This window comes from Gorilla gorilla, chromosome X (genome assembly GCF_029281585.2).
Source record: "Gorilla gorilla gorilla isolate KB3781 chromosome X, NHGRI_mGorGor1-v2.1_pri, whole genome shotgun sequence".
In the NCBI taxonomy this organism is placed as follows: domain Eukaryota; kingdom Metazoa; phylum Chordata; class Mammalia; order Primates; family Hominidae; genus Gorilla; species Gorilla gorilla.
This window is the reverse complement of record NC_073247.2, coordinates 35,248,831-35,275,879: the sequence shown is the minus strand read 5'-3', so window position 1 is coordinate 35,275,879 and position 27,049 is coordinate 35,248,831. Positions and strand designations below refer to the sequence as shown.

The window sequence follows — 27,049 nt, the reverse complement described above, 5'->3', positions numbered from 1 at the left end:
TACCTGTATAACAAACCTGCACATGTACTCATGAACTTAAAATTAAAGTTAAATAAAAAAGTAACAATAAAAGATTAAAAAAAGAAATTAGTATATCCTTTATAGTAAGAAATTTAGAAATATGTTTTTAGAATTCACATCTTTTAACCTGAAAATACCTCTTTTGATAACTCATTTTAATGAAATAATCAGATGTGGACCAGGATTCATGTAGAAGATGTTTATTGCAGCACTATTTATTTATAATTGTAAAACACTGAAAACAACACGAAAAGTCCTAAAATAGGGGTATTGATAAATAAATTACGTGACATCTATCTCCTGAAATCATAAAAATTTAGTTTATAAATTACTAATTACAGAGAAATGTTTATGATAGGTTCAATTTAAACAGCCAGATATTCTCTAAAAATGAACTATAATCCACAGTAAGTTTTTTGAAAATATTCTGGTGAACAGATTTATACGTGTGCATATGTATATACATGGAAAGATGGAAGTGCATAAAATAGATTGTTAGATTGTAAATTTTATTTTCCTCTATTTTTCTAAGTGTGCTACAATGAACATGTATTAATTTGATAACCAGAAAAAAATAATAAAAACCATTAGGATGAATCATATGAAACTGTTGATATTCAACTGCTTTTAACTTTTAAAACTAGCACTTTCATGTGCTAATTTAAGCCTAATATTAAGACTAAAACAAAAAAAATACCAACAGTACCTGTTCTGGGTGAGCCAATAATGATCCTTGGTGACTGCCATAAAATGCTGAAAAATTGCTTAGCAGTTTTTTCTAGAATTGTATTGTATAGTTCATTCATCTATAAATTTCTAGAGTTCACTGTTTAGAAAACAACCAACACTCTTTGTCTTCCATCTTCTGGACAGAAACCCTCAAGAAAATCCTGACATGGTTACATAACTTGCATCCCAGATTACAAGAGTTATGACTCGATGACCCTGCTGTTTTTGCCCTGAAAAAAAGCACTGAAAGGTTCACCATCTTTTACTGTATGAGGTACTAAGGAATCCCACTTCAGGCAAAGAGCAATGTCTAAGTACTGCTTAGTACTGTGTTTATTAGAGAATTGAGAGTGTGTGAAACATTCTGACTGATCTTTTGTTTCTTCATGTCCTTCCTACAATTCCTATCGTATTGTGATCAAAAAGACCTGAAGACTTTTCCTAAAAATCTGCTCTAGGAAGGGAAGGTGGTCTCCAAGTTTGGCAAACTTCAGAACACCTGTTATCCTCAGAAGTCCTCAGAGATTACTAGTAGTCATTTCATAATTGTATTATTCTTCACTGATCATACACCAAAGATGAGGCACTGTGCTAGGAATCACAAGAACCTTCAGCATTCTGGGCTGAGATGTAATGCATCTCACTAGGAGATGGAATTTATAAAAGAACTCTTCAATATTTGAAAATTTTTTTCACTTATCTTGAGTTGTGATTTATACTTAATGATTTATCCATAATTTTTGTTATTGTTATGGAATGTGAGGCAGCAACTTTTCATCCTAAAAAAACTAACCCCCTTCCAGTTCCTGCCCCCCAAAAATCAATACATATTAATCACAGAAGATTTCAAGTTCTGTTGTCCCATGGCAAACACTTATTATTGAGTACCAGTTATGTGAAAGGCACTATGACAGATGGAACTGTAGAGGTTATTGGTCACCTCCTAAATTAGTAGCTGAGTTGGAATTAGAACCCCCCTTCCCTGCCGCCCTTCTTGGTCAGAGACAGGGGTAAGGAAAGGTACAGCCTGAGGACAATTTAAAATTAAGAAAACAAAAAGTTTACTGGATGTAGAAACAGAAGATTCTTTGTGTATCAAAAACAAAACAAAACAAAAAACTTGGTTACCCTCCTGAGTTTAGACCTCTAGCTAGAAAAGAAAAGCCCCCAAGTTTGTAACATCATATGGTTCCTCTTGGGCTTCACCCTGTAAAGACGACACCCCGTACCTCTCTGGACAAATCCTGGCAATGACCAAAGAATCAATGGAACTCACAGTAAGAGATATTCTGTGGGCATGGGCATCATTCTGTAATCTCTAGGCAATGTTTACCTTTCCTTTTTTCTTTAAATTTACCTTAGTCATATGGCATGGAATTTGTTCACAGGGCAGTTTCTTTCCTTTCCCTCCACCTCTACTCCCAACTCAGACTATAATCAGGGACCAGGGACCATGGTCTGTCTCACCCTCATATCCCCAGGATTCAATACTGTACCTGGCACATAGTAGGCCAGATGACTGAACTGAATTTGGTCCTAAAAATCTGTAATTTTAAGAAAGAGCTCTCTGTTAAAGTGCAATAACAAAAAAGCTATTATAGCCTTTTCAGTGGTTGTACCACACAGTATTTTCCTTAGTAAGCATACAAAGATAAATACTGTTGATGTCTGTGTTTCCTGTATTTCAGAAGAGTGGCACAAATGTGAGAAGCCATATTCATTTTAGCCACTTACAAATAAAGAGGCCTTGGCAATTTACTTAATCCCTTCAAGACTTTTTCCTCATTTGTAAAAAGAAATAAGAGCCCCCACCCGCAGGGCTGCAGGAGATTAAATGAAATAGAGTAAGTACTGTACGTGGATAGCAGGCACCCAGCCAGAGATTTCCTAGCTTCCACTTCATCCAACCAGGCTGTCTTTATCAATCACCTGAGTGCTATTTTATGTTTTCAGCTCTTCCACAGGTCACATCAGTGCACTTCAATCTGAATCTAATGAGGAGTTCATTTATCCCCTTCAAGTCCCCTTCCCTCCCCAACTTCATCAAATCCTGCCATGAACCACCAATGCCAGAGGCTTGTAACTTTGGCACCTTGATGTTGATAGGTCTTTCCTTCTGCCTTCCCACATTTAGTTCTTATGACTACTCTTTGGAAAGGAAAATTCTGAGACCAAATGGAAGATGACCAACCTCCTGACTCTAGGAATCTGATTCCTTGGGACCTAGGCTATAGCAAGATTCAGGAATTAAGAAGACAGGCTGCCCTGGAAGGAAGCATTACAATTCCCATCACATGAGCATTCAGCACCTCAGGTTCATTTTCAAGAAGACTACAGGCAGCAGAATAAAAACCCAGAAGCCTATTACCAACCTGTAAATAGAAAGGGCAACATGAGACCGGGAGAGCACAAATGGCCAACTTCCATTAATCCAGCCAATGAAGCCCCGTGCCAGCACATATTTCAAACCCCCGAAACTAATTAGTTCCAAGGAAAAACATCACCTGACATGATTATGAACGGGTCCAAAAGCTAAGAGTAATTCTTACATAGAATGAGGAAAAAGTGACAGAAAAGAAAAACCCTCCAAATTCGGTGAAATCTACAATATAAAATTAGTTGAAAAACTGGAAACCCCTACTGTGTAAAGCATTAAGAAAAAATAGAGTGGCTAAAACAGAAGGTAATATGCAGTATTAGCAATAGCATGACTTGGTGGCTTCAGCACATGAAAGGGACACACAAGAGGCCAAAGACAGGATACAAGGATAGATAATGTGTGTTAATTCTCCCTTTTCCTTGCAAGAAACAAATTACAACACAGGTTCACTTCATTACACTGCATGTACAAGAATAAAGTGCTGTTTCCGGGCAACAAACACTTTAGGAGCTTAATATTCACCGTGCAGAATCCTAAAAAGTCAGTGAGTGTCTTGGAATTTCACCACACAAACTTGCGTCACCACACTCTTTTGTGTCAGACTGTTTCATTATCTTCAAGGCTTAACATAATTGGAGCCTCAGCCTAAAAATAGGCTATTTTTGCTTTGCAATGTGATTGGTAAATAAAAGTTAGGGGAGTTTTTATCCCCTTCACTTGTTTTAAACAACTGCTAGCTTCTGCTCATCAAGCAAAGATTACTGAATACATTTTCTGTATCTATTTGTTTATTCTGCTTAAGGCAAACAACCTATGACCTTCACCATTATAACAGATGGTGAGTGGTATAGACAGACTACACAAAGACATCTTCCAGAACCATGCCAAGTTTGAGCTGTGGTGCACGGCATCACCATTTTATTCCACAAAATACATACGACAGAAAGAATTTCTCCTCATTCCCCATCTTACCACCCTTGTTTCATCACCCAATCCTCTTCCTTAAGAATTCTGTTCCAAAGGCCACATTAACTATGACCATTCGAATTCCATTATGACTGCTGTCAAAAGACTGAGAAAATATAAAAGGAAAACTGAAGCTCTCAGAAAATCTATAAAGTGGCAGCAAATGCTAACCAACCCAGGATGACACACACTAATACAGTACACATCCTTTCAAACAAAAATGGCTCCAAGTACTGTGAAGATACAACACTATTTTCTCCCATCTCCTAATGCCTGTTGCACAGGCAAATAAAAACACAGGCAATGTACTGTGGCAGTTAAGAATGCTTGGACTGCCTAGATTTGAATTATGGCTCCACTTATTCACTAGCTCTGTGATCTTGAGCAAGTTACTTATACTTTCTGTACTTCAGTTCTCTCAACTATAAAAGAGAAATAAAATAATGGCATAAAACCCCATACTAACTTGCCACACAATCAAGCAAAGTCAGATCTAACTCAATTGAGGATTGCTTCCCATCCTCCACCCAGCTCCCACTTACAGGAACAGGGTAAAGCTTTTACCAAGGGAGTGGATGAGTAATAGGCAGGATACTAAGAAATGACTAGCCTGTAACCATTTAGATTTTCTCAGTTCAGTACATTTCTACACATGTAATAAATGCAAACATTTTCTCCTCCACGCCCACCTCCACTAACTAGAAATTGAAGATTACAATTTCTCATAAACCTCAAAATAACATGACTCCTACATTTTATACAGTTAGAAAAAAATTTTTTGGACTGTGCTTATATGTTTACTATTCATATAAAGTGCTTAGAACAGTGTCTAACAGGATCAAATGCTTAATATATCTCAGCTATTATTGTCTCCAATTTAACTGCATGTCTAATTATTTACTATTTACATGCAAAGGAGACAGTGAGACCAGATCCCAATTCTCTCTGGAAGTTCATAACTGATACCCAACCTAAGGGGGGCGGGGGGGGGGGGCAGTCAAATGTGCCACACTAAACTGAGTGGAGGAGGGGAGAAACAGTATACTCCAAAATGAAAAAGAATAAATTAGGAGGCATTACCATAGTATTTAACTATAGCTACATTTTTTCCTCCAATAGCTAACTTCAGATATAATTACAGTGATTCAATTTATCAGCAAATGGCTTACACAGGCTACTAGTGGATAAAATGAGATGTCCTGTACTAGAATAGAGGTCCAAAGTGTGATTATAGCAGCAATCTCCATTTTAAAAAATCCGTTTGTTCCCGTGAATTCGTCTTTCCTCTCTACATGTGAATTCAGTAGGTGAACATCAAGTAGTTAAATCTGAAGTCTATGATGGTAAGGAAAACACTGAACAGCTTCAAAAGCAAACAGAAAACACAGAACACATGCACTGATTCAGTGAACTCTAATAAAAAGGAGAATTTTAAAAAACTAATTGATTTAAACAATCCTGCTTTAAGATCAACAGCCCAATTTCTTCTCATGCTTTTTAATCTATGATCTATATCTCCTACACCTACCACAATTCTAATTTTCTAATTTTCACATAATTTTAGAAAATAAACACAAAATCCTCCCACCCCCCTCCAAAATCCTATAATAAGGCAATGATACAGATGTGGAAGGAGCCCACAGCTGATAAACCCAGCTCCTTCAATAACCAAAACTAGTACACATAGTTCCTTGCCAACCATCATTTCCAAATTTTGAGATTTTGGTTTGTTTAAACCAAAATAAATTATTTACAGCTTTTTTTCCTCAGCGCCTTCCCATGCCAGGTTTACCTAATCACCTATAATCACTATCCATAGAATTTGGCAACTCACCTCATCAGTCTTCACCTTTCTTCAGAAATCTGAAAACCAAAGCTCAAAAACCAAAGGAATGAACTACACAAAACAGATGGAAAGCAGGTAGCTGAATTAATTCAACAAATACCAACGAAGCACCTACTATGTGCCAAGGTCTATCCTAGGGGCTGTGTTTGCAGGAGTGAGTTAAACACACTGCCTACCCCAATGGAGCTCATAGCTGAATAAGGAAGATGTATATAAACAAGCAAACACATAAGTCAGTGATTACAAAATGATGAGTGCCAAAATGGGAATGAAACAGGGTGCTGAGCTAGAAAAGATCATGACAGAGAAACTCTTGCACCTGTGTACAAATAGACAAGTAGAGGAATGCTTACTTTTCGTAACAGTAAAACACTGACGACAATCTAAATGACCATCACTTGAGAAAGGGAAAAATACATTGTAGAATATTTGTATGATGGAATACTATACAGCAGTTCAAATAAATGATCAGATATGTATACATCAACATGGATATCACTCAAAAATATAATGTTGAGTGAAAAAAGTTGCAAACTGAAAAATGATAAGATACCATCCACATAAATTAAGTGAGCACATTCATAGGTAAGAAAAACATGGAAAAAGGAAAGATACATATCAGCTTCATAACAGTTGCCTCTGGAGAGGAAAGGAGGAAACCGGGGAAGGGCACACATTACCAACCTCAACTATCTGTAATGCTCTCTTTTACTTAAAATCTGAAATAATTATGACAAAATCTTAACATGTATTAATTCTGGAAAATTGGCACATGGGTATATTTCACCCTATAAAATTAGTGAGAAAAAATTTTTTATTTAAAAATGAGAGATGGTGGTGTGCTGGATGGATCTATTTAGAAAGAGCAGTCAGGAAAGGTCTCATCAAGAAGGTGGCATAAGGCCAGGCGCAGTGGCTCACGCCTGTAATTCCAGCACTTTGGGAGGCCAAGGCAGGTAGACCACCTGAGGTCAGGAGTTCAAGACCAGCACGGCCAACCATGGCGAAACCCTGTCTCTACAAAAAATACAAAAATTAGCTGGGTGTGGTGGTGCGTGCCTGTAATCCCAGCTACTCAGGAGGCTGAGGCACAAGAACTGCTTGAACCCAGGAGGTGGAGGTTGCAGTGAGCCAAGAGCACCACTGCACTCCAGCCTGGGCAATAGAGCAAGACTCTGTCTCAAAAAAAAAAAAAAAAAAAAACACCACGCACACACAAGAAGGTGACATATAAGCTGAGACCTGAAGAGAGAAAAATACAACCCTGCATCAAGCCTGGGAAGGAGCATTCTAGGCAGAGGAAACCAGATGCACAAGGTCCCTATGGAGGGACAGAATTCATGTGTGTGAAGAACTGAAAGAACAGGGTAGCCCATGTGGCTGGACTAAAGCAGGGGTGCAGGTGAGGGAGCAGCAGGTAGGAGGCACAAAAATGAGGTAAAAGGAGAGGTAAAGTGATCCACGTAGGACCTTGGAGTCCAAGGTAAACTGAAATAGTAAGTCAATGAGGAATCAAAGCAAAATGATATGATGCAATTACACCTTAAAAATATAGGGTTGAGAATAGATTGGGGGGGACAAGAGTAGAAGGGAGACACCACAGGGAGGCTGATGCAGTGATCCTGGCCCGAGATGACGGTGGTCTAAACTAATCAGAGCGGTGGCAGTGTCAATGGAGAGAAATGGATTAATCTGAATATTTTGGAAGTAACACTGGCAGGACTTAGTAATAACTGCACCTTACGACTGTAATGAGAAGAAAGTGACAGGAAAGAGCTATTTCTTAAATAGCATAAAAATACTGTTTGCCATTTTGTACCCACTACTTTAAAGCATTCTACTACATGTTGCTGAAGGACATGAAAAAACATGCCTGGCCCCTGAACCTATTTAGTAAAACTGAGTGAACAAACTTCGCAAACTCATGAATATCAAGCTCCTAAGAAGAAACAAATGTAAACATAAGCTGAGCTCATTAAGTTGCACAGTGAAGAAAATCAGTTTTAAATCAGTCATAAAAAGTGAGTTTTGAGGAAGACTGACAGAAATTACACTACACAGAAATTAGTGGTGTAGATGGATGAAGGCACTAAAAGCAGGAGAAATGGCAAAGTAAAAACACAAACTTGAAAAATAACTGGGCAAATAGCATACAAACTGGCCTTTTTAGAGAAGACTGCTAAGCATTAAACAAGAGAAAAACGTAATTGGAGATAAGAGGCTCTGAGGAGAGGGCAGACCGAACGGTAGAAGGTTGTTTATTTTTTAGCTAGCATTAACTGAGTACTTATTATGTATCAAATGCATTTCAAGGCATTAACACACATTATCTCATTTAATTTTCCCAACAACCTCACTGGGCATTTACCATTATTAAAAATGAGGAAGCAGAGGGTCAATGAGGTTAAGTAACTAGTTAATAGATCCCAACTCAGGGAGAAGCAAAACAAGGACACAGCTGTGTTTGCCTCTTCAGTCCACACACTCACCTAGTAAAGCAGTAAGCTGTAGGTAGCAGGTATACAGAACAGGGAGCCTGGATTCCAGTTCTGACACTTAGGTGAGCTGTTTTACAAGTAACTTCCTTGTGCCTCAGATTCTTCATCTATAAACTATGGATAATTACATTATCTTCCTATAGCAAATCAGCCTGACCACCATTACAGCACTCAAATAGCACCAACTAAAGTAAAAGATCACCTCCATATCCCAAAATTCAATGGAAATTATTCAAAACTATCATCAGTGTCTCTTCCTGACAGTTGCCTACTACTTCCCTGAAATGCTCTTCACTGGTTTCACAACACCATGTTTTCCCACCTCTTCTCATTCTCTGGCTGCCCTTTCACGGTCTACTTTTTAAAGCCCGTCCTCCTCTACCAAGTCATTAAATGCTGGGGTTCCTTAAGACTGAGTCCTACACCCACTTCTCTTTCCACTCTCTCCTCTCTCCCAAAGTAATTTCATCCATGTCCATGGCTTCATTTAACAATGACTATAAACCAATGACTCCCCAGTTTATATTCTGCAACCTCAAAATTAACATGTCTACGATCAAACTGTTCATCTTTCCCTCCTCCTGCCCCAAACCTGGTCATCTTCCAGTGCTCTTCATCTCAGTGAAAGGTACTCCATCTTCCTACACAAGTCAGCCAAGAGTTGACCTTGATACCTTCCCCATCCTAAGCCCCACATCCAATATACCACCCAGTTTTACTGATACTTTTTCTCTTAAATCTCTCTCATATCTGGGTCCTCCTCCCTCCACTGACTGCCATCACACTAGTCAAGCTACCACCATCACTTGCCTGGAATACTATTCTAATAATAGCCTGCTAATCAGTTTCCCCTCATCCACTCTGGCCCCTCCAACTCACTGAGGCAAAGTGATCTTCTCAAAATGGAAATGTGAGCCAATCTCCCCCAACACATAAAACCTATTAACATCTGGCCGGGCGTGGTGGCTCATGCCTGTAATCCCAGCACTTCGGGAGGCTGAGGTGGGTGGATCATTTGAGGTTAGGAGTTCTAGACCAGCCTGGCCAACATGGTGAAACCCCAACTCTACTAAAAATACAAAAATTAGCCAAGAGTGGTGGCGCACACCTGTAGTCCCAGCTACTTGGGAGGCTGAGGCAGGAAAGTCACTTGAACCTGGGAGGCAGAGATTGTAGTGAGCCAAGATCATGCCACTGTACTCCAGCCTGGGCGACAGAGCGAGACTCTGCCTCAAAAAAAAAAAAAAAAACCAAAAAACTATTAACATCTGCCTCTTGGTCAATATGGCCTGCAAAGCCTATATGGTGTGACCTTGATTACCCCTCCAGCCTTGCCTCCTATCACTCTCCCCTTCCTTTCTATACTTCAGCTACCTCAGCCTTCTCAGTGCCCTAGCCACATAATGCTTCCAACCACCACAGGACCTCTGCACATGCTAGCCCTCACTCTAGAATGCTTATTCTTCCAACTCTTTACCTAGTTAACTCCAGCCCACACTTTCTAGATCTCAGCTCAAGTACCAAAGGATCAGGAAAATTTTGACTTTTCAGTCCAGGTCAACGGCCTTTGCTATCAAGACTCAGAAATTCATGTGCCTTTTCTTAGCACTTATTTTCTTTCAGAATGACATAATTATTCATTGACCATTTGATTAACAGCTCTCACCTAATGGACTGAACACTCCAAGAAGACAAGGTCCTTGAATGCTTAAGTTTACCACCGTCTCCCTAACAGCAGCACCACGTGGCATGCCTGACACTTGCTAGGTACTCAGAGCCTTGCACGAATGTTTCCCCTGGGTTGTTCTGAGAAACAACAGTAGATAGCTACTCTATGTTAAGGTGCTTTGTAACTGAAGCCCACTGAGCAGTAATTATCATCATCTAGCACCCCTCTGACAAGTGAAAAACCAAAGGCAGAATGGATGACTTGCTCAAAGCCACAAAAAGTAAACAAGTGGGTGAGCACCCCTGGTGTGCAGTCCAGGGCTTTCTCCAGTGCATACTCAGGCATTTCAGTAAGATTTTTGCACCTACAACAGGTCCTTTCTCTTGTTTACTAGTAAGTAATCACAAGTTTAGCTTCCCAAGCTCTAGCTCTAGTTTTACTGGAATCATTACCGAAGGCTTTCCTCTCAAGGCAGTGGGTCACAAGCAATGTCATTTGTCTCCATTTCCCTCCATGTACACACTCAGCAAATATCACTTGAAGAATTCCTGGCTATGAGGCAAGAACCAGTAATTGAATTAAATATATTCAGCCACTCTAAGCCAATCTTCTGAAGACAAATTATTTTTTTCTGCCCTATCAGGACATCATTAAAGAAGAAATACCCGGATTTTTCCTGTGATTATCAGCTATCCATCACATCGTGCCATGCAGTCCAATGTAAATAGAACACGCACCCTACCCTGTTGGTCAGGGCTCAGAAATGTTACATGTGGCCTCAAGAACAATTTACATTATTAATAGCCCATGAGCTGATTCCTTTCTCCAAGCCACCACACCCCAACCCTCCTCCTCCCTGCCTGCAGAAGGCACACGACCCTCCTGCACAGGGCTGAAAATGTCGTCTGTGGTTAAGTCAGCAGCGATGAAAAACCCATGAAACAAATATAGCCAAATGCCTGACACTCCAAATCATAAAAGAAACCTAATATCTTTGTTCCACTCCCATCTCCGCTCAACTCTTAGTCCTAAGGCAAAATAAATAAATAAATAAATAAATCTCATCACTAGCCTCAAAACAGCAAATCTTCTGTCAAATGTAAAACAATAAAGCCAATAAAAACAGGTAATACAAAATCAAACCCAAGCCTATAAAGAAGAATTAGTAATTAGAAGAATTCCAAAGATGACACAGAAACCATTTCTGGAAATCACTCATGCTTTGTTGCTCTTTTAAAAATGTGAGTAAAAATTCACTTTTCAGCTACATTCTATTTCATATTGCTTTTTAAAACAGAATTTTCAAAGAAAAAATTTTAATGTTGAGACTCATACATTCAAGTTTAAAAGGGATACAAGCCAATTCAACCACAAAATTAATAATAAAAAGGAAACAAGGACAGCTGCACAACCTGACTCTGGTACTAAATTTCAAAGTAGGTCTAAGATCTCTAAAACCATGACCACAGGGCTCAGGAATCCCTGGCTGAAAATCAAACGGCTTCTTCACACATACATAAAACTATTCTTCTCCCCGCCTTCCAAAACTCCCACAACTTACCAATCTCAGTTCATTGTAATTTAACACAGTATTTATGATCTGGCAAATTGACACAGGCTCATGCTGCCCACTGAAATGATGACACACAAACAGAAGGTACTAATTCTATTAGTCTTCCCTCAGTCAGCTGGTCCTGAGCCATAACAAGCCCAATGAGCTTGTTTTGTTTTTTAAATTTGACAGGGATGTGTCTTTAATGGGTCTGACCATACTGTTGTGACGGGTATGCTAAAGCCACCAGGCAGCCGAGGCTGCCAAAAGTAGGTTTTTCCAATTAGCAATAAATAGACTCAGCATGGCTAACATAAGGAGACAGTGTGGTAACATCCTGTACACCATCAGATTCAAACACTTGAGCATGTGATTCATTTGGGGGGTGGGAAATTTGCAATGTTGCTGAGTGCTGCCATGTCACCCATAAATCTATACCTGGGCAGATGAGGAAAGGGAAAGCCTGTGAGGTCAATATTTTGGTTTTCCAGTGATCCTTTCTCTCCAATCCATCTATCTGCAATTTGTGAAAAGACGAAAAAAAAAATTATATGGGAGAAAAAAGTGAAGTTATATGATTATTCTTCCCTTTCCTTAAGAGAAGCACTATCCAGGAAATTGCCTACCTAGACCAACTGTAGAACCAGACAATTAAACCTTATACCGATTTCTATGCCACTGGTGAATAGTGGTTAATAACTTCACACTTTTTATCACTTAACAAGGAGGGAATGGCACTTTCTAAATCATTACTGCTCTGTCATCTTGGTTCACTGCCAAAGCAAGGAGCTTCAGAACACCTGTCAAATAACACGTGGCTTGTGAAAAAGAAATAGATACCAAAATAGGTTTATTTAAAATTTTCACATATGTAGAAAAATGGAATGAATTTGGGTTAACAAAGTCACTCATTCTGGTGAGGGGTGGGGAAGAAAAAGATTTCCAGGACTCAATTTATGTGATTCTAGTCAAAGTAATGAAACTTAATCTATCTCAGCAGAGATCAGTGGTGCTGACACAAGGTCAGTCTTAATAGCATTTATCTTCTCATCCTTAGCCACGTTCCCAATGGTTTCAGTAATTAAAAAGGCAAAAATACTCTGTCCCTATATTTTCAGATAAAAGTTCCTAGGTTCCCACTACAAATGTACGAATTATCCTTTTTCTTGTTTGAGTATCCTGGCCATTCTTATAAATTCAAAATAGGCTTAAATATCAAGACCTTCTTTAAAAAATATACCACTTCCCTATCTACCCATCTATAACTACAGAAACTACTGAGTGAGTGTGACCCCAGAGGTAAGGCAAACAAACATCCACTATGTAGAGCACAGGGCTTAGGGGCTAGGTAGAACAAAAAAACATCTGAAATGCACTCCCTGACAAACTGAAGTAGAGGTTGGAGAATACAGAAATAATTTGAGGCTGCAGACTTTTGTTTTGTGTTAATACAAAATTTTTAAGTATTGATACTAGTTTATGCAGACCCATTTGAAAAATCTAGTAATAAGAAATCCAATACATGGGTGGAAAAAGGCACAAATTTGGATTGAGAATAAGGAAATTCCATCTTCCTTGATGAAAGAAGCCCTGGAATTTTAAAGATTAGTATTGCCTGAAGATTCAGCAAGACTGGAAAGGCCAACTCACAACCCCAGGACCATATCTTATTACCTTTGACACTTAGTAGTATAATGTATGTGTAGGAGAGGGGTGCGGGTGCCCACACCTGGATTCCTTAAAGCGCAGGTAAAACTAAGATGTGGTGACCACTCAAAAACTTCAGCAAATGCAGGCCAGGCACAGTGGCTCATGCCTGTAATCCCAGCACTTTGGGAGGCCAAGGAGATCGAGACCATCCTGGCTAACATAGTGAAACTTCGTCTCTACTAAAAATACAAAAAAATTAGCCGGGCATGGTGGCAGGTGCCTATAGTCCCAGCTACTCGGGAGGCTGAGGCAGAAGAATGGTGTGAACCCGGGAGGCGGAGCTTGCACTGAGCCAAGATCATGATACTGCACTCCAGCGAGACAGTGCGAGACTCCGTCTCAAAAACAAAAAAACAAAAACAAAAAACTTCAGCAAATGCAAAGGGGATAAACAAAAGACGCCTAAATGGTCTCCTTGATGGAGCTTTCTTCTCTTATACTCACAGACCCCAGGCAAGATTTGACCTAGTCTTTCTCTTCCCAGCTGTCTCTTACATCAACTGGCTTGTCCTCCTAAACCTGTACCTTTCAATGTCCAAAAACCCAAAAGGCACACAGAGGCCAATATCCATGCATCTTAGAGATGCTAGTTTCCAACTATTAAGAAAGAAGAATAAGGTTATTCTGAATTTGTCTCAAGTCTAACATCTTAGCCATTTTGAAAGAAATACTCAGTATTTTCAAGCATATAGAGTAATTAAAATCAAGCCTAAGTGTAACCCACTTATTTAATCTCTATAAATGCAACACTGTTATAATAGATTATATATAACATATATATTACATGCTTACCATATATTTTTCATATAAGTATATATTATTATAATGCAAGCATATATAATAAGCATGAATTATTCTATATACTTGAATTTTTATCATCGCATTTCTCTCAAATTACTGAAAGTCTAAGTTATAATCTGGACTGGGCTTCCATGGGGTGTTTCCAAATTACAGCTTCCTTTTTTCACCTTTATTTGAAAGTACCAACATTACTTTCATCAATTTTTGAAAGAATGTAGACAAATGCACAAGCAAACAGATGGTTCCTTAGTACACGTTCATCAATATAAACGATCTGCAGATAAAATGCCACTTACTTAAATGTAGATAGTTGTTTCTACAGTACAGGCTGAGTATCCGAAATGCTTGGAACCAGAGTGTTTGAATTTGGAATTTTGGAATATTTACATTATACTGGATGAGCATCCCTAATTCAAAAATCTGAAATACAAAATGCTCCATGAGCATTTCCTTTGAGTATCATGGCGGCACTTAGAGTTTCAGAGTTTGGGCTGGGCGCGGTGGCTCATGCCTGTAATCCCAGCACTTTGGGAGGCTGAGGCAGGCAGATCACAAGGTCAGGAGCTCGAGACCACCCCGGCTAACACAGTGAAACCCCGTCTCTACTAACAATACAAAACATTAGCCGGGCATGGTGGCGGGCGCCTGTAGTCCCAGCTACTCGGGAGGCTGAGGCAGGAGAATGGCGTGAACCCAGGAGGCGGAGCTTGCAGTGAGCCGAGATCGCACCACTGCACTCCAGCCTGGGCAACAGAGCAAGACTCCATCTCAAAAAAAAAAAAAAAAAAGTTTCAGATTTTGGAGCATTTCAGATTTTTAGATTAGGGACACTCAACCTGTATTTTTAATGGTATATGAAAAGAACCTAGGCTCTGAAATAACTATTAATATGTACTAAGAAGAATTTCAACTCATTCCATCTGAATTACCACAAATTCTAAATGAGTAGAATGTGAATTAATAAAGCTGAATAGTATGTGTTATCAGTTCTGAAGAACTGCCAGGAATTTAGAATCCAAACATCCCTGAAATATGACAATAGAAACGAAATTTAAAAATTATCTGGCTTCAAATTTTATAATGTAAGCAACTTTGAAAGTGATAGGTAATTCATGATCACTAACAAAGTATATTGCTTTTTTTAACATAAAATATGTCTGCCAAAATACATTAAACCTTCATATTAGCCTTAAAAGAAATTCTCATATTAAAAAAAATCAAAATGTTAGTAGGTCAGCTGAAGTTAAAAGTAGTCTTAACGGTGGCTATAAAAATTCTGGAGACAGAATTAGAACTCATCCCTCCTACCACCCACACAGTTTAAATGGGTCTGGTTTGGCAAGAAAATTCTTCGCACTGCCATGTTTTAGGTGACAAAAGTATACATTTTTAAGGCTAAAGTTTCCCCTCAAGTTACATAAGAGGCCAGAAATGAAACATAAGAACCAGCGTTCTTTATCATTTTTCACATCATGGTCCCCTTTGAGTCTCTTAAATGCTATGCATCCTCTCCTCCAAAAAAGTACAAATATGCACAGACACACAAAATATTACATACAACTTCAGAGGATTCACAGACCTCCCCTTTACTCTACTTGGGTTGAGGGAAGTTCTCATATGACAATCTAAGAATCAGTAAAATTTCAATTTTTTTTTTTTTTGAGATGGAGTCTCACTCTGTTGCCCAGACTGGTGTGCAGTGACGTGGTCTCGGCTCAGTGCAACCTCCGCCTCCCGGGTTCAAGCAGTTCTCCTGCCTAAGCCTCCTGAGTAGCTAGGATTACAGGCACCTGCCACCACGCCCGGCTAATTTTTTGTATTTTTAGCAGAGACGGGGTTTCACCATGTTGGCCAGGCTGATCTTGAACTCCTGACCTCAGGTGATCCACCCGCCTCAGCCTCCCAAAGCGCTAGGATTACAGGTGTGAGCCACCGCGCCCGGCCCAAACTTTGTATTTCTTATATGTCCAAAAGATTGTTTTCCTTCCTTCTTACCACCTTTAGTGTAATTTCCTCTATTTTCACGGACTATATCTGCTACTGTTAGAAATATGAGCTACTCTTTCATGACTATCTTTTAGACCATGGGTTTGCAAGCTTTTTCTGTAAAGAGCCAGATAGGACATATTTTAGGCTTTGGAGTTCACTCAGTATCTCTGGCAACTACTCAACTCTGCTGTTGTAGCACAAATGCAGCCATAAACAAATGGGTAGGGCTGTGTCCCAATCAAACTTAATTTACAAAAACAGGCAGTTTTGAGTTGAGTTAGCCCATGGGTCAAAGTCTGCCAACGCCTGGAATACAGGAACAATACAGGAACGTTCAATAACTCTACAAGGAAGCAAACAAGTACAATTAGATTCCTAACTTGTATCATTCCTAAAAATAATTTCTAGAAGGATTAAAGACCTAAATAAGAAAAGCCAAACCTTGCAACTTTTAGAAGAAAACAGGGGAGAATGTCTACGTCACTAGAGGAGGGAAAGCTTTCTTGTGGGAAAAAAACCCACACAGTATAAGGAGGAAAAAATTAAATATCTGGCATTAAAATTAGAAACTTCTGCATAATGAAAGACTACAAATAAAGTAAAAGGACAAGCCACAGACTGAAAGAGATATCTGCAGCACAAATGACAAAACAAGGATTGGCTTTTGAATACCTAAGAATACTAAGAGACATACAATCCAACAAAATAGAACATCTATGTTCTATTCAGACAAGAAAATGGAAGAGTTAATAAACACATGAAAAGATGCCCAACTTAACTAATAATTTTAAAATGTAAATTAAAATCACAATGAGATACCCTTTCATACTCATGAGACTAACCAAAAAATAAAAACTCAGATAATAAGTGCTGCAAGGATGTGGAATATCAAGGATTATGCAACAAGTCTAAGTATATATATAGTAAGTTTAAAATGCCTCAACAGAGAACTAAACAAAAATTCAAAGAAGCAAAATTGTATATCAAAATCCTTTCCAATTCTCTTAAGATTAGCCTCTGATACTGTGACTGAGGGAGTTACGTATTGTGGCTCCAGCCAGACATATGAATTTAGCTACTTGATTTTTAAAAATGAGCTTGCTGTGACAAATTAAATGGTTGCTCTTATCAATAAAGCCTCATATACTGCTGTGGATGTTGTACAAATTCCACTCCTAGAAATATACCAGAGAAACTCTCACAAAGGTGGTATTGTCTACTTCAGTACTGTTTGTAACAGCAAATAATTAAGACAAATGAAAACTCGGAAACCTAAAGATATGGATGATGGCAGAATTAAAAAATACACTGTGCTATATTTATTCATCGAAATATTATACAATAGTTAACATGAATGAATCAAATCTAAAAATGTATCAAGATGAATATACTTAAAATGTGGCATACAGAGTAGAGTTTTCCTCCTGCTTTTCCAAACTGCAAAAGAATATGTATAGTATGACACATACATGGTAAAAACTTTTAACACACCACATGTATATACACGTTGCAGAAGCAAAAAAGAACAACCCATGGGCAAGAATGACAAAACCAACTCTGGGCAAGTTACCTCCAAAAAAGAAAAAGAAATGAGAGAGGACGGGGAGGAAATGGTCTTTAGTTGTCTCTATAATATTTTATTGCTTTTAATTTTTTAAAGAAAAACTAGGCTATTAAGAGATCACGGCGGGGTGCGGTGGCTCATGCCTGTAGTCCCAACACTTTGGGAGGCCGAGGTGGGCGGATCACCTGAGGTCAGGAGTTCAAGACCAGCCTGACCAACATGGAGAAACCCCGTCTCTATTAAAAATACAAAATTAGCCGAGTGTGGTGGCACGTGCCTGTAATCCCAGCTACTTGGGAGGCTGAGGCAGGAGAATCGCTTGAACCCGGGAGGTGGAGGTTGCGGTGAGCCGAGATCACGCCATTGCACTCCAGCCTAGGCAACAAGAGTGAAACTCTGCCCCCCTCCCCCCCACAAAAAAAAAAAAGAAAGAAAAAGATTGCAAAAGTGAAATTTTTGGTTATTTACAGGTAAAGATGAAAGACTTCTCTTAATATTTAATTGTAAAATTCTTCATAGTCACTCATTCTCTTTCATCACCAACATCAACAAAGGCTAGAGCCCTCTGTCCTAGTGCCATTCCCAAGGGATCCTGATAGGTGCTACCACATCACCAAGAAAATCCCAGAAAGGCTTGCCAAGATTGTAATGTTTGCATTAATGATTTGGATACACTTTTAATGTGCACAAATTCCAGCTCCAACACAACTAAAAGCCAGGCAGTCTACGACCCACTGGCAAGGAGCCTGGCAAAGCTTATTTCAGCCTATCAGGTAGGAAAATGAAAATGCATGGACTCTATACCTAAACATCAGAGCATACATTTTTAAATGCAATAAAAAATCCAGACCAAAAATGGTTTTCTCAAGGACACAGAAATAAGAGAGTAGGGAAATAAAATAATACCAATGTCAGTAAGTACTAATTATTCCATCAAGACAAATATTCCCGTTAATCTAAAGTTATGCAATGAGTATACTTTTAAGTACATAGTCAGTTTTAAATTCCCCAATAAAGCCAGGCACAGTGGCTCCTATCTATAATCCTACAGCTTTGGGAGGCCAAGGTGAGAGGATCCCTCGAGGCTAGGAGCTGGAGACCAGCCTGGGCAATACACCAAGACTCCATCTCTACAAAAAATAAAAATAAATTTGCCAAGGATGGTGGCATATGCCTGTAGTCCTAGCTACTAGGGAGGCTGAGGGGAGAAGATTGTCTGAGTCCAGGAATTCAATGCTGCAGTGAACTATGATCACACCACTGCTCTCCAGCCTGGGCAAGAAAGTGAGTCCCCGTTTCTTAAAATAAAATAAAATAAAATAGGCCCGGCGCGGTGGCTCATGCCTGTAATCCCAGCACTTTGGGAGGCCGAGGCAGGTGGATCAGGAGGTCAGGAGATCGAGACCATCCTGGCTAACACAGCGAAACCCCATCTCTACTAAAAATACAAAAAATTAGCTGGGCATGGTGGTGGGCGCCTGTAGTGTAGTCCCAGCTACTCGGGAGGCTGAGGGAGAGGAGAATGGCGTGAACCCGGGAGGCGGAGCTTGCAGTGAGCCGAGATGGCGCCACTGCACTCCAGCCTGGGCGACAGAGAGAGACTCCATCTCAAAAATAAATAAATAAAATAAAATAAAATAAAAAATTTCGCAATAAAAAAACAAATTCAAAAAGGCAAAATCATATATCAAAATCATTTCCAATTCCCTTTAGATTAGCTTCTGATACTGTGACTGAGGGAGTCATGTATCGTGTCTCCATGGCCAGAAATCAGAATTTAGCTACTCGATAGAAGAATTAACTTGCTATGATAAATTACTGTTCCTATCAATATAACTAATGATTAAAAAATCATAATTATTTTAAACACTAGAGTATTACAATCCTTTGGGCCAGTTTTAGCTTTTCTTTAATAGTTCCAAAATTAATAAAAGTCTAAAATGTGGACAGATTTAACTCATTAAATTGCCTTCACTATTGTTCACTGAATAAAATCCTTAATTGATTAATGATCTCAGGGTGTCTATCGCCATCTAGTGAACAATCACTTCAATTACCACATCAGACATTTGACAACTGATACCCCTTTTCTTCATGGTTTAAAAATATATGTCCACTCAGTGCCATAGGCTTGCCCAATTTCTTTTTTATGCCTCTCTACACACGCATTGAGAACAAACACAAATACAGATGGTATTTCTATAGATCCACAGAGTACTCTGAAATACTGACTTCATTACTTTTAAATAACGTACACACTGTGAGATCCCTCATATAATTCCTTACCCATTAGCTCATTCCTCTACCACAAAGCAATTCAAAATCATGGAAGAGTTTAAGCGTGAAAGATCACACCTGTGAAAAGACAATATTGATGCCCATTTGACACAACTACTAGCACTTTTATTATAAACCTGTTTTAAAAAGTACAATTAGTAATTACTCTGAGTATTCTAGCAGCCATAATACATTTGATTACAGAAATTATTAGGTCGCTAGAGCCAAACCTGCACGATTCCAAGAAAACTGAGCAAACACAAAATAGACTTAAAAAGGAAAAGGGGGCTTAAAGGCCTCCCTAGGCTGTGTATTAATCCACATCCAAATGCAAAATTTTATAATCTTTTGCAATGGCATGCTACCAGGTTTCCTTCTCATTAATTTCCACTTGAAACTTAATCTAATTTATCCCACAAGGACTTTAAAAGCAAAGAATTTGTAAGATCTGCAGGTTACTATAGTATTCTGCCCACTCGTATCCTGTCACAAAAAATACTAGTTTAATAAGTTACAAAGGTATTCCAAAATCTCAGCACACTGGCTCTCATTTTCACTTCACTCCTCCTACCTCTTTAATAATTAAGAGACACTAACCCAAAGAAAGATATCACATAGACTACTTCCATCCACCAGTGCTAACAATTATCACCAATACTTTAACAATCATTTTTATATTAGGAAATAATATTTGTAAGTGACTTTGGATCTTCTTCTAGAATAAGATTTCCTGGGAGAAACTGCGTAATTATTTCTCAGTAGCCTCATATTACTTTAAAGGCCTACTTTCCAGAGTTTTATTTATCCTTATTTGAGGGAAACAGCAAAGGGTAAAGAGAAAAGAGGAAAGCAGATACCAAGAATTTAAATCACAAACAAGTAGTTCTAGATTCGTCTGAAATCCTTTGTTTTTTAGTGGAAAGAACAGGGTTTTTTATAGTTCATTTATTAAAGATTTGTTATTGTTATATTTTATATAACAGAAAAATTAAAATTGTGTTTAAACTCGCTATTAAAAATCCAGCTAAAGAAAACCATTGCCCTTAAAATACAATGGATTAGGAGAGTGGGGGAGATCATTGGACAAATTTGGGGCTTATCATTATCAACAGTGCCCTTTTAAGCTTGTGGATTTCTGAGCCAATGTGGAAAATGTAACAACAGGGATTTCCCAGCAGCAAGAGGCACTCTCCAAGGGAGTAAATTGTCAACTATTGCCTCTCGTGAGAAACTTAAGAGTAACCTTGATCCAATCTCAATAGTCAACCCATGTATTATCACCCAGTTGGGGCACAGTGAGTGCATTTTCTAATACAAAAATAAGATGGTATTCCATCAGAAGCCACTGGATACATGTAAAGAAATAAAATTTAAATAATTTTAAAGTAAACTTAGCTTAAGAAACTGAAAACATCCTTCCCTTCCCTCACTTCAACTAGCCCCTAAAACACCTATATCTTTCTCATGTAAAAAGAGACCTGTGTCTTGAGATGGGTACCAAAAATCATGATCTTCCTGTAATAAGAGGTCGAATATAAAGCAGAACCAGAGTCATAAATGACATCTTGAGATGGAAGAGACAACCCTACTGTACTAAAAGGATTTACATTCAAAATAACCACTTGTTATACTTTATCTCCTTGAGTTTTAACTTCTTCATCTAAAAAATGAAAATGTTATTATCTATTTCAAAGGATTCTTGTGTAATTTCAGTGAAATAATGCATAGGAAAGCTTCTATCACATCACTGGTGTTTTGCCCTTCCTCACTGTGCCCTAAGACAAATCTTTGAGATAGGGCTGCCAACAGAAGAGTGATTCTGAACATCCTGACGTTTATTTCATATACCAGCTAGATCTGCACTGTCCAACACAGTAGCCACTAGCTACATTTGTCTATTTAAGTTTAAATTCATTTTAATTATAATTAAAGCAATCTAAAAATCCAGTTCCTCAGCTAGTTGGCACCAGCCAGATACCAAGTGCTCACTGGCCACTTGTGGCTAGAGACTACAGCACTGGATAGTGCAGATGGAGAACGTTTTCATCATCATAAAGTTCTACTGGACAGAGTTGATCTAAACTCTAAAGCAGAGGTCAGCAAACTTTTTTTCTAAAAAAGACCAGAGAGTAAATATATCAGGCTTTGCGGGCCATGTGAGCCTCCATCTTTTCTACTCAGCTCTGCTCTCGTAATACAAAAGCAGCCACAGATGATACATAAATAAATGAGCTTAGCTCTGTTCCAATAGAACATTATTTACATAAATAGATGGCAGGCTGCATTTGCCCCGATGGCCATCATTTGCCAACCACTGCTCTAGAGCATTCAGAGTACAGACCCCCCAATATAAGCATTTTTCCCATGACCACTACCTACCTCCTTTAAGGCTAAATAGTCTTAAACCCACAGACAGGGAGTTAAATGGAATTTAATATTCAGCGTAACTATTCTTTTACAAATTAAGAAAAACCCATGCACATAGTACTAAAACAGTTGAAGCTTACAGTGTTCATAAAGTGATGTACCTAAATTCTATTTGGTATCTGGCCCATCTTATTAAAGCCAATAACTCTCAATCCATAACTCCTGTCTTGATGTATTCCTGGAATTCTGGATCTATACATCCAATGGCCTCCTTATTATGTCTGGAATTCTATTACTCATGCCAAAGGCAACACATCCATGACAGAATTCTTAATCCTTCTTTCCCAGTTTCCTCCATCTTAGTAAAAGGCTCTACTAGTTATCCTCCTGATTTCTACCTTTCACTCACACTCCAAGCTAATCCATCAGCAAAAAAAAAAAACAAAACTCTCTTAAGTCATTCTCATTCATGTCACCTCCTCAAAGAAGCCTTCCCTGACCAATCTAAACCAGCCATCTAAACATTCTCTAGCCCACCATCCTGTTTTAATTATCTACAGAGCATTTACTTCTATCATATTTTCTGTTATTTCTTATACACGTTTATTTACTTATTTAAAGTCTGTTTTCCCAAACCACCCTCTCACCACCCCACATTCCCAACCCATGTCGTCCCCAACCCCAAACCCCTCCCATTCTGGGTAGAATGTAAGCCTCATAACAGGGATCTTTTAGGTCTTGCTTGACACTCTATCCTGAGAATCTAGAAGAATGCCTGGCATGCAGTAGATGTTCAATAATAAATACACACACACACGAATTAATGAAACCTTATTTAAATGCCTATTTGTCTCAAACCTGTCATCCAAAGAGGGGTACTGTATTTGATGCTGTACAACTAGGTAATAAACTTGACTCTCCCACACTGTAACATATATAGTTAAAAATACTCTCATATCTAGAGATGTGAATGTTATTATGCCATTTACCTCCCTTCCTTTGTATGTCACCAAGGCAGCCAGTGGTTTGGCGTAAAATCTGCTATAGGAAAATCCCAGGCAACCATACATACTGTTCGCTGTGAGCTTCAAAGCCTTCTGTCGAATGTCATACTGCAGGCCACACAGAACAAAAGACAAACAACAACATTTACAGATGCTTAAGCATTACATTAGATGTCTTTCTAGATCTCCAATAAAAAGGGAAACCCTCAATATCCCTGAATAAAAAAGAATTAATATACTCAACCCATTCTCCTGGATCCATGATTCCCTAACCTCCTAGAAGCAGCAAGTAAACACAGACTCCAAAGCTCCCAGGAGCCAGAAGTATCTTGCTCAGATACAATCTTTGTAAACAAAGGTGGCTTCCATTCTGAGGCACTCTAGTATTTTTAAATGGTCACCTATCCACAAACTTAAAATAAGTACCTGCATTTGCCCAGCATCCTGTTTACTCATAAATAATCAAACTGTAAAAGCTGAGACTGTCACTCAAATGTTTCTCAGTGAAAAGATATACCTGAAGAATAAGGTCTGGATTTAAGTCTTGCTGTTTCATTAGCTGTTTGACTTGTTTTCTCCGTTCTACCAGTTTCCGGATCTCTCTGGGCAAAATGCCCATTTCTAAGCTTGGATCTGGCAACTCAGGGATCTGTTCTTGTTCTCCATCCTGATAAACACACAACAAATTTCACACAAATCAAACTTTTGTGAAATAAATTTCTACAGTAATATTTTATAGGAGCTTTCCCCCATGATCACATCTTGAAAAGCTATTATCTTATACAAGGTCAATAATGCATGAGTAGTATAAGAAAGAGCTGAGAGGGTTGTAGAACAGGTCATGATTGCCCTCTTCTCTCCCAATTATATTAGGCTGTCATTCCCAATATCTCCCACCCCTGTAGTTAGACAAAAATTTAGATTTCATTTAAAGGGATACATTTGGCTGGGCACGGTGGCTCACACCTGTAATCCCAGCACTTTGGGAAGCCAAGGTGGACAGATCACGAGGTCAGGAGATTGAGACCATCCTGGCTAACATGGTGAAACCCCGTCTCTACCAAAAATATAAAAAATTAGCCAGGCACGGTGGCGGGCGCCTGTAGTCCCAGCTACTCGGGAGGCTGAGGCAGGAGAATGGCGTGAACCCGGGAGGCGGAGCTTACAGTAAGCGGAGATCTCGCCACTGCACTCTAGCCTGGGCTACACAGCGAAACTCTGTCTTTAAAAAAAAAAAAAAAAAAAAAAAAAAGAAAAGGGATACATTTTTACACATGCTATCTCTCTTCAACAAAACTGGAGAACAACATGTTTGGGGAAATTGTTTTTAAAATACAAACACTAAGACAGACCTCCAGGATTAAAAAAACAAAATAACTAGCAGCTAAACTACTATTTTAAATCATTTTACTACCAAACAAAATGCTATAGAATTTTAAAACTATGGAGAATCGTAGCAGTTATTGTAAATGCTGTAGACTAAAAATAAAAAGGTAATAAATCAGCAAATTTAAGAGTTCGGAGCAGCCAGGAGCGGTGGCTCACACCTATAATCTCAGCACTTTGGGAGGCTGAGGAGGGTGGATCACCTGAGGTCGGGAGTTCAAGACCAGCCTGACCAACATGGAGAAACCCCATCTCTACTAAAAATACAAAATTAGCTAGGCATGGTGGCGCATGCCTGTAATCCCAGCTACTCGGGAGGCTGAGGCAGGAGAATTGCTTGAACCCAGGAGGCAGAAGTTGCAGTGAGCCAAGATCACAACATTGCACTCCAGCCTGGGCAAAAAGAGCGAAATTCCGTCTCCAAAAAAAAAAAAGAAAAAAAAAAAAAAGGAGTTTGGAGCACATTTAAATAGGCCATGACATTTCTAAAAACTAATACATATATATCCCTTAACATTTATATAGTACCTTTTACCTATAAATTGCTATGCAATCGGCAGAAGAATAGCAACATTTCAGAAAAGCAACCAGCAGTCTTCTTATATTAAAATTTACAGGAAGAAAAAGCAGGGGAAGCATTAGACCATTTTTCCCTAGCCTCCGTAAATTCTATTAACAGCTACAAAGAAAAAAGCCAGGCACATTTGCCCTTTCAAAGGTTCAGAATTAAAAATAAACCTCTTGGTTTAAAGTACATCAAGTCAATGCCATTTGATAACCTAGCCTTTACAAAGCATCTGATTTTATAGAGATCAATATCTTCAAGTGAACGCTGTTACAATAGTAATAGGGACCTATTGTTTTCCAATATAACAGATGATGATAGTAAATCTATTAAAGAGATCCTGGTACACATTCTAATTTATTTACAGCAACTATGAAAGTCAGATAAAAAGTAAACTGAAAGATGTGGAGTCAGGAAATTTACAATCCACTCCTAGCTCTACAACTACTACCTGTGTGACACTAACTGTTCTGAGGTACCATGTATGAAAATGATTCAGATCTATAAATTGCTACATGTATAGTATTTCTTAGATGACCTCTGAGGTCCCTTCCAACTCTAAAATGATTCTATTATATATCCAGAATCCAAGCTGGAAAGCTCCAATAAGCAAAATGGTGGTGGGCAGAGGCTAAATAATATTAATTATCACCATGCTGGCACAGTAGCAGAACAGAGCTCAAATATTAATTGAATGCAGTCATACCTTTTGGGAATGTCTACCCAGTATCTTCTCTGTAAAAGTATCCACTAGTCCCACAGAAAGGTCCATCCTTAGCAGCCAGATCCGTGCCCTGTGAACCTACTCTTGTGGTCACAGGTAACGGGGACCTGGGGTGCTCACCAACCTAGGCAAACCTATTGGATTCTCTCTTCTGGGAATATGAAATTGGGATTGAAAAACAGGTCCTAAGCTTGTGGTGAGAACTGACATATAAATTCAGGAGCTAGAGGGCAAACAGACATCTTCTGCCATGTATTAAAAAAAATTACAAAAAAGAACAAAATGTGGTGTATGTGTATACACCTACACATACACCACACATGCATATAAAATGGAATATTATTCAGCAACACAAACGAATAAAGTACTAGTACATTCTACAAAATGGATGAACCTTGAAAACATTATAAGTGAAATAAGCCAGATACCGAAAGGCCATATAATGTATGATTCTATTTATATGAGACGTCCAGAATACACAAATCTATACAAGCAAAAAGATTAGTAGTTGCCTAGAGGTGGAAGGGATGGGGATTGAGGGAGGTGACAGCTAAAAGGTTTCTTTGGGGAATAATGAAAATATCCTAAAACTCATTGTGATGATGGTTGCAAACTCTGGGAATACACTAAAAGCCACTGAACTACACATTTCAAACAGGTGAATTATATGGTATATGAATAATACCACAATAAAACTATTTTAAAAAGACACAGATCTTCCTTCTTTAAGCAATTCTTTTAAACTCAATTTCAAGAGTCCCAGGTTAAATACAAACCTCTGTAACTTTCTGTGCCTCTGAAGCAACTCTTTGTACTGTTGTAAAACAAATGTTAAATTCCTGAATGATGGAAGGATATAGACTGTTGAAGTCCAGAAGCAAAATGAACTTATCATAAAAACCTGAAATTAAAAAGCCACGTCATAAAAAGTCTAAAGAAAAGCAGAATTGTCAAAACATCATTATTAAAAGCACTGTAAGTTTATTAGAAACTATATACTA

General features: G+C 38.6%; 1 protein-coding gene across 4 annotated transcripts in view; it reads right to left on the bottom strand.

Annotated features, from left to right (window-relative positions):
* Positions 1 to 27,049, bottom strand: part of POLA1 (DNA polymerase alpha 1, catalytic subunit) — a 297,808-nt gene that overhangs the window by 220,010 nt on the left and 50,749 nt on the right. For all 4 annotated transcript variants that reach the window (XM_031005766.2, XM_031005765.2, XM_055376410.1 and 1 more), the window contains exons 24-26: positions 26,825 to 26,949; positions 23,891 to 24,040; positions 23,359 to 23,481 (exon numbers count right to left, since the gene is read on the bottom strand). In XM_031005766.2, coding sequence (XP_030861626.1) covers positions 23,359 to 23,481; positions 23,891 to 24,040; positions 26,825 to 26,949 — 398 coding nt within the window. The remainder of the gene's footprint in view (positions 1 to 23,358; positions 23,482 to 23,890; positions 24,041 to 26,824; positions 26,950 to 27,049) is intronic.